Source organism: Monodelphis domestica, chromosome 1, assembly GCF_027887165.1.
Source record: "Monodelphis domestica isolate mMonDom1 chromosome 1, mMonDom1.pri, whole genome shotgun sequence".
In the NCBI taxonomy this organism is placed as follows: domain Eukaryota; kingdom Metazoa; phylum Chordata; class Mammalia; order Didelphimorphia; family Didelphidae; genus Monodelphis; species Monodelphis domestica.
The window spans coordinates 101,752,748-101,766,915 of record NC_077227.1 but is presented as its reverse complement, the minus strand read 5'-3'; the positions used below and the strand labels follow the sequence as shown (position 1 = coordinate 101,766,915).

The window sequence follows — 14,168 nt, the reverse complement described above, 5'->3', positions numbered from 1 at the left end:
ATGCTGTGAAGGACTGGGAAGAACCAGAACATGGGTCTCCTGATTCCTGGTTCTAAGCTCTTTTCTCTGACCTTATTTTTTTAATCACTAAAACCCAGTTTTTATGAATAATAGCTAATATAATGAATAATAGCTGGCACTTATATAGCACTTTAAGGTTTTGCAAAACACCGTACATATGTTATCTCATTTGATCATTGAAACCCAGAAAGAAAGAACAGGCAAAATATGTTTGTTCACTCACATCACTAAGATGAAGAGCATTCAAACGGGCTCGGATGAAGTCAGGGTGATCGGGGAGGAACGTGTATCTGTGCATTGATTCTGAGTCCCCAGCTCTGTAGAGACGCTGTCAAGACAAAACAGGTTACAGTTTAAATATAGATTACAGCTCGTGGTGCTGCATTTCCATAGAATTCAGAACATCATAGACAAACAGATAGATGTGAAAATCACTTGACAATACATATATTTCTTTGTGTGTCTCATAGTTTTTAACAGTGTCTTGTCCATGATAGCTACTCAGTTGTTTTGCTCCATAGATGGCTATATAGAAAAATGCACAGATTGATGAGACAAATTTCAGAGAGACCCTATTTACAGCCATATTTCATATAGGATTGTGATATTATCCATCTAGGAAAAGAGGAAATAGTCTAATACGTCGACTGGTGGACTGATATGTACCTATCTATAATTTCATTACAGATCAATGTCTCATCATCTACAATTTGTGGTCTTAAAGAGTTTTCTGGGGGTATTGAGATAATAAATGACTTGCCCACAGTTACTCCAGTTCTATGGGTCAGAGTCAGGACTAATTCTGAATCCATGACCAGCCCTCCATCCATTATGCTTTGCTGCCCTTCAAGCATGCATACATGTGTGGATGTGTGTTTGTGCCTGTGCATGTGTGTGTGCCGATTAGAATATTTGAAGATTTGTTTAAGAGGCAATTTATAAGTCATATAAAGATTTGGATATTTTATCAGAAAGTCACCAGTGTCTTATGGGATTTATACTGGGAAAACATAATGCTTCCAGTTCTAATCCTGTCCACAATCCAAAGGCAGACCTTTAACAATATATGACAGGAAGTTAGAGAAATTTTATGCTCGGGTGTAGATTGTACACCTTTTCCAGTGATGGGAATATTTTCCTATTTCTGGCTCAATCCCACAGAGTACAGTTAAATTAGAAATTAAGGAAGAATGAGAGAGGCAGATACAGAGAAAGAAGAATAAGATGGAGACAGAAACAGAGACACACACACAAGGAAAGAGAATGAGGAGAGAGAATTGGGGGAGAACTATAACAAATGTGCAGAGACTGAAAATAGAGAAAGACATTTCACTTTTCTGTTCTTTGTTTCCAGTGGAGTTAAATTAAGCTTTTATCTCTACTGGATTCCACTGAAAATTAAGGTGTGTTTGAAATGAATGTGGCAGAGAGCCATCTATCCAGAGTGGCTGAGCTCAGGTATTACAACAAACCTACATCATTGCAGTGCAGATAGCTATTCTTGGCATGGACTAGATCTGGGGAGTCAACCACTGTAGTGAACTTGATACTGTCCGGTTTTTGACGATATTTAACCTGCAAGGAATAAAAGCAAAGATTTCATGTAACAGAAGCTCAACTTTTTTCAGTACAATATCATTATCATCAATACAGAACCAAATATATTAATTACATCTATCCAGAAACATCTCCCCTATTTATGGTCAATAGTTGCCTAGGTACAGTCTTATAGAAGTTAAATAATGGAAATTTGCTCAGGACAAAAAAAGAGATCCCACTAGTGAATCTGAATGATTTAGAGCAGAAGATATGAATGGACTGTGTGAATGATCTCTTTTTTTAAAATGCCTTGAGTGAAGAGGGCTGAGATGTTTCAATATAATTATAAATATCTTTGAGACATTCTTGAAGATATATGCTACAGGTATTAAACTACAACCTGTACTAGTATCTCATGAAAACACATTCACTCTTCAACAGAATTCTGTATAAAATCAGGCATATCTATTGGTATTCCATCCTAGAGGGATTCAGTTACTAAAATATTAGAGGACTTTACTATATAATATCACTTACTCATTGGATTTCCCCCTCCCCCCCCCAAGAACAATAGGGAGACCCTGGGGCTTTGGAATTATTCTAGTTGGACAAATACATTTTGCTTTCTCCCTTACTTTCATGGTATTTATAGTGAATAAAACCTTGTGGTTGACAACCATAACTTTCCCCCCAATTCAGTAATATATAAGTCTAAATGTATGGAATAAATCATTAGCTCATTTTGCTGATGAGCCTGAGAATAATTTAGAATATGTTTTCAGAATAGAAGGAGAATACACTTTGCATTCTCATCAAACTGGATTACTTGCTATTCCCTGCCTTTGACATTCCATCCGTAGCCTTCATGGACTCATGACTTTGTACAAGCTATCTCTCATGCTTGGAATAATCCCTTGTCTCACTCTCCCTGCTTCCTTGCTTCTAACCATTAGAGTTTTAGGCTCCTTTCAAGGTTCAACTCAAAGTTTATCTCCTAAAAGAGGTCCAACCCCAATTCCTTTGCTTTTATTTTGTTTTATATTCATATACAAAATTTTATATTTTATATTTTTATAAAAGCATTTATATACAATATTCATTTTTACAAAAACATTTATATACATTGTGTATTTAAAAACATTTATATACAAAATTTTATATTTTATAAAAACATAGATTTTATATTTTACATTTTTATAAAAACATACATTTTGTTTTATATTTATTTATATGTATGCTATTAATTATACCACCCAAGTAAAATGAAAGCTCTTTGATGGCAAGAGCTGTTTAGGGTTTGTCCTTGTTTCCCCAGAGCCCAATATTGTACCTTATTCTTAGTAGGTGCTGAATAAATACATATGGAGCAAAATGGAATGGAAGAATGGCTGCCTAGGGCTTCATTCCAAAGGAAGTTGCACTGGGGGGGGGGGGGGACTGGAATGGGGGAGGGAGGGAAGTAGGGAAGTAGAGATGTCCTTCTGGTTCTTTTTTTAATTTTTTAATTATTATTTATTTATTTATTTTTAATACATATATATATATTTATATAATTTTATTATTTTTTAATTTATTTTTATTTAATCTGGACTGGCCAATACACTAAAATGGCCACAAATTGACTTGGGGCTCCTTGACCCATTCTTCAGATCCATTTCATCCAAACTGGTTTCTCCATCAAAAGGAAAGATTAAGTTAGCTACAAAGTATAACAAAGCATCCTGATGGTAAACAATTCTACAAAAGTGCCAAGCCATGAAAGATTTGTCAGTTTATCAGTACCTCGCTGATGAGTTCACCAGCCTTCTTTACATTTTCTATCTGCGGGGATCTCAGCGCCAGCCAACCCAGTCCCTTCATGTAGTTCAGGTCTGATTTGTAGCGTGACTGCAGGAAGAAAATTATTGGCTTTTTATCAGTATAACTTCTATGACTATTAAGACTCTTTTAAAAAGATCCTCGATTTATAATAATACCTTCAGTAATAATCTCTAACAACGTCCCAGAGTCTTGCTCACTCTTGCCATAAAATTGGACTGTTTGCCTAGGTGCAGTCTTATAGAAATTAAATAAAGGAAACTTGCTCAGGACAGAAAAAGAGATCCCACTAGCGAATCTGAATGATTTAGAGCAGAAGATATGAATGGACTGTGTGAATGATCTCTTTTGTTAAAAAGCTGAAATTTACTCAAGCCAGCAATGAGGCAACCTACCTGCCTTACAAAGGCAATACTGAGCTCATTGTCAACTGCTCTGAGTTCTAGACAAAAACAATAATAAATTAAAAGTTCTCCTATTTAGTGCCAGTTAATTTCACTGAGCCTCAGTCGTCCAGTGGGTAAAAATGGCGGTCTTCACAATAGCCTTTTTTCCTTTGAGACCCATTAGCCCAGCTCCCACATTTTACAGATGAGAAAAATAAGGCCCCATAGCATTATTAAGATGCCTAAGGTCATACCATAAGGTAGACTTCTGACTCAGGGCATCTAACACTCAAACCAGTGTTGGGGTCCCCCCCCCCACCAGATTACTAGAAATTCCTAGGTTCCTTCAAAACTCAGTTATGGTGCCACCTTTCACATGAAACCTTTTTGGATTTCTCCTCCAGCTATTAGTATAACTTGTGATTCAAGGGAAAGAGCACCTGAAGACCTGAGTTCAAATCTGACCTCCAGCACTTACTTAGCTATGTGATCCTGGGTAAGGCATTTAACCTTTCCTTGTCTCATATTCTTTGCCTGTAAAATAGATGAACTAAAATAATACCAACCTACCACGAGGTTGTTGTGATGATAAAATGAGAGAATATTTGTAAAAAGTGCTTAGCCCAGTGTCTGGTACATAGTAGATGCTGGATAAATGCTTATTCTTTCCTATTTCATCCCTTAGCGGGGCTCCCTTGAAATGACCTTTTATTTGTTGTATATATATTAATTGTAAATATCCTGATAGATGACAAACATATATTTATTGTGTATATCCTGGCAGAATGTAAGCTCTCGAGGGCAGGAGCAGTTTCATTTTTATCTTTGTATTTCCAGTGCTTGACATTGTAAGATTAAAATTAATATCCAATAACTCCAAGTATTATATTTGATAAGATTTATTAATAATCACTTGAAGTAGAGTAAATAGAAAGGACCTGAGTAAAGAGAAGTTTTCCTGACAGTAGATAGGGGGAGAAGTGAGAGGAAGGGGCAGGGTTACAGAAACTTTATCTCCAAAATGTAAGGACGTGACATGAGGATGAAAGTGGGATTCTGGGAAATGGAGTCCTGGGGTACAAAATTCTATTAAACAGCATATAATAGGCACTTAGGAAATGCATGTTTATCAAATAATTGGTTAATAAGGCTTCTATTTCATTTAGTGCTCTTGGGATGGAGATTATCCTCTTGATATGCGATGCCATGACTTTGGAAAATCCAACAGTCATGCCAAGACACCTGAGAGAATGAGAACTAGATCCACCTTAAAATCTCACAGGATTTGTAGCTGGAAAGACCGTAGAGATCATCTAGATCTGTGGTTGGCAAATTATTGCCCTTTCACCATAGTTCCATAAATCTGGGCCATGGTGGGGGGAAAAGGAGGGCAGCTAATCCAGATTATGCCTAGATCTAGGTCAACAAACTTATTTTACGGATTGGGAAACTGAGGTTAAGGGGTGCTGTGGACAGAGTGCCAAGCATGGAGTCAGGAAATCTCATTTTCCTGAGTCCAAATCTGGCCTCAGACACTTACTAACTGGGTGACCCGGGGCAAGTTACTTAACCCCGTTGGGTTCAGATTTCTTATCTATAAAAATGAGTTAGAGAAGGAAATGGGAAACTACTCCAGTATCATTGCCAAGGAAACCCCAAATGAGGTCACAAAGACTGAGATACAACTAAAAAACAACTGAATAACAAAACTGAGGCTCAGAAAAGAAAAATGAAGTAGTTAAGGAGGAGAACCAGAATTCCAACCTTCTGGTTCCAGATCAGTTTCTTTCCTCTGGACCATCCTGTCTCTTCCTAACTGGGTAATTCTGACCCATATTCAAATTGTTCATGACTCAGTTTACTCATCCTTTCTCTTGCAACACTGAGGTGAACCTCAGTTTCTTTTCTGAGTCTTTTCTCAGGGCTTACAAGATTATAGATATAGAGTCAAAAGGGAAGGTTTTCTCTATGTATTCCTGGGAAAAAACAATCAGGGTCATCTGGAAACAGCACATGTGATAAAAGATATGCCAGGAGTACAGAATATTATTATTCCTGCCACATGCCCCTTGCCCCAGGATGGATATAAGTTAAGTCCCCTAAGACCTCCCTGTCTTGATGTTCCCAGAATTACCTACAATCGAAGTGGTCTCAGCAAATGATCTTTATGGAAATTAGGTTTTTGTAAAGGAAAAAAAATCAAATCTGTAAGGAAATCTAAATTTTGGATCTAAATGAAGCTGATGGCATCCCTTTAATTTAGATAGAAGCTTTGCCATAATGAAAAATGTCACTCCTGAAATCAGGCTTTCTAGCGCGCTCGTTCCTTTCATTTCAGGGTTTACAGCGTTCCTCACAGTTAGCCACAAAGAAGGCTTGTTTCTGATCTACTGTCTAGTGGTTAATGTCCCTGTGCAAATTCTACTTTGCTACCAAACTGGTTAAGAGAGACATCTAAGGTCTCCCTTAACTCAGGTTCAGGAGCGGGTTTCTATGCCCCATGCCAGTAGCTTGCTTTTTATATTGGGATCTTTCAGTCTATACTGGCAACGCTTTTGCCTTCCACTCTGATAAAGAACAGAGGAAATTGGATAAATTTCTAAGTTAGAGAGAATAATCCAACAGGGATTCTTCACAGCCGGGCATTGCTCCTTTCATAAAAGACATGAAGTGGGGAGAGCTCTTTCAACTCTTCTTTTGTTGAGCTGAACAGTACGATTGCAGGTAAGTAAGAAAGCAAGATGCAGGCTCCCTAATGCTTTGATTGTGCCTCAGACTCGCTCATAAATGGATGGGCTATTGATATTTCGTCTCCCAGTCCAGCTTCAACTATTCAGACAGAACCTAATAACAACATGCCAGCATCAGGCTTCATAATAAAAAAGGGGAGGGGGAGAGGACTAACAAGAAATCAACTTCCTCAAGATGGTTTCTAAGCACGATTCCAAAACACTTTTTTTTTTTGGAACTACTGAACTTGGTTTCCATATGCTACCCAGGGCTGCAGGCAAGAACTAACCATTCTATCCTCTCCAATTATTATTATTGTTGTTAGTTATTATAATAGAAGCTGGCTTCAGATCCACACATATCATTCTCCAGAGTCCCATGCACCCCACCTGTCCTTAATAGCCCCATATCTTCAAATGCACAAGCCATAAATGAACTGTGACTTTTAGTACCTAGGCATGGGGGGCAGAAAAATGAAGACAGCTGCGTCCAGAGAACAGTGGAGAACAGGAACATCTGTGTCCTACAGGGGTGGGACTACTTTGAAGATTCTGCTTCTAAACCTTCCTTGGTGACATATCAACAAGAAGCTGTCTAAGGTTTGTTCTCACCAAAGATGCTGTTGACACAATCCTCCTAAAGCAGCATGATGTGAGGAAAAAGGCAGTAAGGCACCTAGATTCTGGTCTGAGCTCTCCTTAGATGAAGCCCTCAGGAGCTGTGTGACATGGGGCAAAACACTCCATGGCTCTGGATTTCATTTTCTTCATTTGGAAAGTAAGGGTGTTTGACTAGATAAACTGATTATTCTGATGCCGGAACTACCTTTACCAAGGGCAGATGGGCAGCCCATAGATGACTTAATAGATAATTCTTAGGGAGTTTCTGAGGCATGCAGAGGTTAATTGACTTTCCCAGGGTCATATGCTTGCTCATCATCAGAAGCAAGATCTGAACATAGGTTTTCTAGACTCCAAACTTCACAACTTATCCACGATGCCATTCTGCCTGTAAAAGAATCTTTCTAGCTTCATATGTAATATATATGTACATACTCACCCCCAAACACATATATGTGTGTGTGTATATATATATATGTATATGTATATATATATATGTAGTTGTACCTATCTAGTGGTCTCTATTCTCCTTCTCCTCTCTCTCTCTATTATACACACACACACACACACACACACACACACACACACACACGTGTATGTGAAATTTTAATAAATAACCTAAAGAAGGAAATTGAAGGAATACTAAAGGAGAAAAGAGAGGAAAGAAGGGAAGAAGAAAGAAAAAGTAATGGACAGAGGGGGAGAAAGGAAGAAAGGAAGGAAGGAAGGAAGGAAGGAAGGAAGGAAGGAAGGAAGGAAGGAAGGAAGGAAGGAAGGAAGGAAGGAAGGAAGGAAGGAAGGGAGAAAAAGGGAAGGAAAGAGGGAGGAAGGGGAGTGAATAGGGAAGGAAATGAAAGGAAGGGGAGGGGAAGGGAAGGGAAGGGAAGGGAAGGGAAGGGAAGGGAAGGGAAGGGAAGGGAAGGGAAGGGAAGGGAAGGGAAGGGAAGGGAAGGGAAGGGAAGGGAAGGGAAGGGAAGGGAAGGGAAGGGAAGGGAAGGAAAGGGAAGGGAAGGGAAGGGAAGGGAAGGGAAGGGAAGGGAAGGGAAGGGAAGGGAAGGGAAGGGAAGGGAAGGGAAGGGAAGGGAAGGGAAGGGAAGGGAAGGGAAGGGAAGGACAGGGAAGGACAGGGAAGGACAGGGAAGGGAAGGGAAGGACAGGGAAGGACAGGGAAGGACAGGGAAGGGAAGGGAAGGGAAGGGAAGGGAAGGGAAGGGAAGGGAAGGGAAGGGAAGGGAAGGGAAGGGAAGGGAAGGGAAGGGAAGGGAAGGACAGGGAAGGACAGGGAAGGGAAGGGAAGGGAAGGGAAGGACAGGGAAGGACAGGGAAGGGAAGGGAAGGGAAGGACAGGGAAGGACAGGGAAGGGAAGGGAAGGGAAGGGAAGGGAAGGGAAGGGAAGGGAAGGGAAGGGAAGGGAAGGGAAGGGAAGGGAAGGACAGGGAAGGACAGGGAAGGACAGAGAAGGACAGGGAAGGACAGAGAAGGGAAGGGAAGGGAAGGGAAGGGAAGGGAAGGGAAGGGAAGGGAAGGGAAGGACAGGGAAGGGAAGGGAAGGACAGGGAAGGACAGGGAAGGGAAGGGAAGGACAGGGAAGGACAGGGAAGGGAAGGGAAGGGAAGGGAAGGGAAGGACAGGGAAGGGAAGGGAAGGGAAGGACAGGGAAGGGAAGGGAAGAGAAGGACAGGGAAGGGAAGGACAGGGGGCAAACTTACTTCACTCTGTAGTGCATGGGCTTTCTTGGCCCAATACAGCTTCAAGTCCTCAGGCAGTGCTGTAAAGTCATGGCACCTCATCCTATAATCATGCTCACTTGCCAGGGCCTGGGCCTTGCGGGCATGAACCAGATTCACCATGTCCATGGGGAGGTGGTACTGAGCCTCGCCTGGTGCCTCCTTCTTGTATTGCTGTTCACTCTGCAGCTTTCCCACCCGCAGGCAGTGCTGAAGTCTGTGGTCATCCAGAATACTTCTGGCCCCAATCAATTTTCCTCTCTCCTTTACAAAGTCATGTCGGTACTGACACTTAAGTGAAAGGAAAACCAGTCAACCATTTGCATTTTACCTGCTTAAATTCCATTTGCCTGTGTTTACTTTAATTCCTACAAAAATCACCTTTTTTTTTTGTACAAGTAAATGATTATTATTGGGGTGAAAATCCCTGAACTGAAACAAAATCCAGGTTGGCTTGATAAAGCACCTTCCTCCCTGGGGTTAGAAGAACCAAAGCAGTTCTATTCTGCTTGCCTGATCAGAGCTGGATATTGAAAGCAAGAGAAAGGGGCCCTACTTGACTACTTTGCCTATGACCAAAAGGAATTTATCAAAAACTGCAAATGAGAAAGTTCTGTTTTATCCTGATGCACTTGGCAAAGCGCTAAACCCCAAAGACAAGATCTATGCATTTGAAGTCCCTGTTTTCAATGATTTGTTTACGAGAAAGGGAAAGTCACCTTCATGTCCCCAAGCTATGGACTTTATCATCAGAGTGGGCTGAATTACAGTGGGCAAAGTAGACTTCAAGTCCCTTCAACTAGGAGGATGGGGATGGAAAGAGATGAAAGTTCGGTGACTAGTATTGTGGTGATTTCTCTACCCCATTCAGGGCTGGAGTTACAGGCGAAGAACATTTATTTCTCGAGCACTGTGATTACAAATAAATCAGCCTGGTTCCCCATGGAAGGTCTTTGACTGTGTTTGGCTTCTGATTAGCGGAGTCTTTTTTCCCTCCTACAAAGACTCTCATTCATAAGTAATATATTCTGCAAGTGACATTCTTGTCTCACATGGTTATAGATTTGCTTTAATTCAGTAAAATTTGCCGTAGACATTGTTTTACATGAAGTTAACAGAAATTAGGCGAGATGGAAGGTCATATCATTCAACTCACATCACTGGCAATATCTCGGGAGGCCCTCGCAGTCTGGAAGGGGATCGCTTCCATTGTCAGCTTGTAGCCTTGAGCACACAGATTATGCCAAGACTCCTTGTATTTTGCCTAAAGTGGGAACACATGTAGATTTTCCTCTTTTTCTTTTTTTTTTAAACATGAATCAATGCAATGAACAAAGAAACCGCCCCCCTCTCGTTAGTAGTTCGGTGTGCATGAATCAATTTTTTGACATGCCAAAGCTTTCTATTTTGTGTAGAACATCTCATTAGCGTGCATGCTACCACTCCCTCCATATCTCTACTCAGCACATTTGGACAAAGATAGGTTTAATGTGGGCAGCTCAAGGTACTCATTCCAGAAAAGTTCTGGGCTTATCGTCCACAATCCAATTGACATCATTCTGAAGATATAGGAATATAATATCTTTGGATCATAACTAAACTCTGGTGAAAGATAAATTTGGATATTGCCTATGTACAAATATACAGACATATCTATTTGGTTATTTATTTATTGAAGTTTTTCTGATTTTTCTTTCTCATTACACCCAAGTCATTTCTGTATTTTATTGAATTTCAGGATTGAAAGGCACTGATCTGAGAGATCTGACCTATACTTGAAAAGAAGCCCTACTATGACAAAGCTGGCCAGTGGCCACCCAGCTTTTGCTTAAAGATTTCTAGTGATATAATCTATTCCCAGCCCAGTGAGTCTTTCCCAAGAGATATAGCAATTATAGCATTTGGGAACCATGCTATCTATATTCCACACCCATTGCCCCCCACCATGCCAAAGAAAGGTGAGAGGTGCATTTCAACATTTCTTATGCAGCCAAGTCTGGCCATTACAATAACTCAAAAGACAAATACTTACTTCACTAAGATTGGCTGCATTTATTTTTGCCCTGATGAACTCAGGAAGGCCCAAGGTTGTTGTGTATTGGTGACTTGTGTCCTTTCCTGCTGCTTTATAGAGACGCTAGAGGAAAAAAAAAAGAATCATAAAAAGAATCACTGAGATCTTTATGAGCACTAAAGTACATCTCTTCTGGTAATATAAAGAATGGAATTGACTTTCTGAAAATCTAGTCAAATCCTAAAAGGATATGAAAAGAAGAGAGATTAGAATGGACCATGGAGCAAATGAAATGCTAATTGTTATTAATTTGCCAAAATGTATACATTTTCCATTTATTAAAATATAAACAGTTTGGAATTTATAGCTTTCTGACATCACTTCATCACTGGTTTTTCCACATTGTGTGGATTTGTTATAAAGAGTTTGCTTTTCAAGAGGGAAAGAGGTAGGAGGGAGAACAAATAAATTATTAATTGTATTATAAACATATTGTAAATGTAAAACATTAGTTATAAAGGTAAAATTCTATTTAAAAAGATATATTTCTTCATTTTCATAGGAAATCACAGAATGAGAGCTTAAAATGACTTTTAAAAGTTATCTACTCCAATCTTCCTTTCTCCATTTTACAGACAAGAAAACTAAGACCCAAAGATGAAATTATTTCCCCAAGGTCATACAAGCATTAACTACTGAATATTAGATTTGACTTCAGATCTTTTTTCTCCAAATTGAATTCATTATCTGTTATTAACATTATAATAAATTATTTATTTAAAAAGGAGAAAGGAAAGGGAAGGCTACATATTGGATAGTACACTTTAAATCTTTAGAATAAGAAATTTCTCTGTGTTTCGCTAAAGGACAAGCTTAGTCCTAAACAATACAAGTAAATCACATAGATATGTAGTAGGCACAAAGGAGTAATGCAAGAAGCAACAATGGGATTGGTGTGATGAAAGGAAGAAAAAGAAAAAAAGAAAGAAGTTAGGTGGCATTTTCCCTTTATGTATGGAAGATGTAATAGTCAAGTTGCCAAATATTACTATAGGATTTAGAGTAGAAAGGTATCTGAAAGGTCATCTTGTCTAAACCTCTCATTTCACAGATTAGGAAACTGAGCCCCAGGGAGGGGACATGAGTTGTCCAAGGTCAGATAGCTAACAAAGAGCAGAGTTAGAATTAAAACTCAGGTCTTCCAATTGTAAATCCAATGTTCTACCCACCATGCCATATTGTCTCTCGTAATCATGATCATCACGGCTGTTTATTTCTTTGCTATTTACAAAGCATTTTAGAAATAAGTAAGGTAGTTATAATAAAAAGTTAGCATTTATACAGCACTGGAAGGTTTGCAAATTGCCTTACATGTGTTATTTGATCTGCATCATTATTCTGGGAGAAGCAATGATATTATCCTCATTTTATCAAGGAGAAAATGGGCTCAGAGGAGTAACAACCAATGTCACACAACTAAAAATAGAATTGGATTGAATCTAAATCTTTTTGCGTCTAAATCCTGTGTGCTTTCTACTGGACCACAGTTGTCTTAGATAATAACAATTATTGTAATTATTTGTAAACTTATAGTTTTATACATCCTAGAGGTTATACAAAATCAGCATCGATTGCTGTATCTTCCTTCATCTTCCAATATTAATGATTCAAATGTTTGGAAATGGATTAGTAGATTGAAGAAGCCACCTTACAAGGTGTCAAGATCCTAATAGAGATTAAGAAATATGCTCCCTTTATTCTTATCCTTACCGTCCTTTTGTGAATATTATTTACTATCTGGCAGGGACAAAACATATATATATATAATATTTCTATATATGCATTTACATATACATAAATATTTATAATATTGATATAGATGATATAAAATAATCTGAATCATAATACCAACTAATTCTAAAAATATCTAGGATCATGTACAGAATTCTAAATCTAGAAATCATCCAAAATATTTCAATTATTATTGATCTTTCTCTAGGTAGAAGTCCAATTTTCATATCATAACTAAAAGAGGATAATTAAAAGGTGCCCTACAGTAAAATGGGCAGAGAATTATACTAGAAGGCAAAAGACTAGAGAGGATCAAATGAGATAATGTAAGTAGATATAAGATAATGGAGGAACCCAGAAGGAATACTATAATATGTAAAGCATTTTATCAAATTTAAAGTGCTATATATAAATGTCAGCTGGTCTTATTATTATTCTTAGGATGTGATTCTTTTCTTCCCAAACTTTTGTTGTTGCATTTTTTCCTTCCTTTTATCAACACATGGCAATGTTAAAAGTCCACTCCTGATTTCAGTAGAGAATTTTTTTTTTACCTCATTAGTAATCTGATTGCTGAATTTTGCATGAAGGAGTCCTGGTGAGTCTGTCACAGCTGTGTACCTGAAGGACTGGGGCTGCTGGCGATATTTACTCTGAGTTCCCACAAAAGAGAAAGAAAGAAAGGTTCCATGAGGTGCTAGGTCAAGAAGGAGGTCCAGTTTCTTGGTCTGACTTCTAATACTAGCCATAAAACTATGCTTGACAAAGGCCACAAGTCTCTCAGAGACTGTGTTCAGGTCTCTCTTGGACTTGTGCATAATCTAGTGGATTTAGAACTCATTAGTAAGAGAAAAACAAATTGAAGAAAAAGTATAGGGTTGGACCAGATGCTACTGAACATGAAAGGCAAGTTTACATTGTTCCTTCTCTGCAAATGTCAAAGGGAAATACAAATTAAAGGTTTAAATGCTAAATTTGTTCAGAAACATGGCTCACAGAACTGTTTTAATAGTTTAAGTTTATTTTATTGACTATATATATATATATATTTATAAATTCTTGAACCATTCCAACAAACATTGGAAAAACTAATAGAATATGTAACATCCTATTCTCTTTGACACCTTGTGAACTTTTCAATTAATTCAAGGATCTATGAGTTATTTGATGGGGGAACTCTCTCCATTGAAACAGATCCCAAGCTCTCTATCTCTCAGTAGATCATCTACATGAGTTGCTATTTGCTTAAAAAATCATCTTCTAATGGTGACCCCTCTGAGGATAGGCCTCTCCCTCCTAAGTAGGATTACACATCTAGTCTTCCAAGTTTAGTAGGTAGGATCTGGCAGGGGCTCTGCAGGCAAGACCTTCTAGGATCCAATATCACTTGCACACCATGATGAGGCATGAGAAGAGGGCTTCAGTGAAGTAATTATTATATTATCACAATATTTAACTGGATCAAAACTCATCTGATTCCAATTGAATCCACTGAAAATGATAGAGATATTGATCTCTATC

At 38.6% G+C, this 14,168-nt stretch overlaps 1 protein-coding gene and 1 long non-coding RNA gene across 3 annotated transcripts in view; one reads left to right on the top strand and one right to left on the bottom strand.

The window, feature by feature from the left end:
- The window catches only part of NRAP (nebulin related anchoring protein), an 88,179-nt gene that overhangs the window by 10,685 nt on the left and 63,326 nt on the right, over nucleotides 1-14,168 (bottom strand). For both annotated transcript variants that reach the window (XM_007478982.3, XM_007478983.2), the window contains exons 32-38: nucleotides 13,202-13,300; nucleotides 10,875-10,979; nucleotides 9,999-10,106; nucleotides 8,825-9,133; nucleotides 3,343-3,447; nucleotides 1,498-1,596; nucleotides 245-349 (exon numbers count right to left, since the gene is read on the bottom strand). In XM_007478982.3, coding sequence (XP_007479044.1) covers nucleotides 245-349; nucleotides 1,498-1,596; nucleotides 3,343-3,447; nucleotides 8,825-9,133; nucleotides 9,999-10,106; nucleotides 10,875-10,979; nucleotides 13,202-13,300 — 930 coding nt within the window. The remainder of the gene's footprint in view (nucleotides 1-244; nucleotides 350-1,497; nucleotides 1,597-3,342; nucleotides 3,448-8,824; nucleotides 9,134-9,998; nucleotides 10,107-10,874; nucleotides 10,980-13,201; nucleotides 13,301-14,168) is intronic.
- On the top strand, nucleotides 5,497-9,834 carry LOC107650595 (uncharacterized). Its single transcript, XR_001626164.2, has 3 exons — nucleotides 5,497-5,584; nucleotides 6,103-7,271; nucleotides 9,242-9,834. It is a non-coding gene; the product is annotated as an uncharacterized LOC107650595 (long non-coding RNA).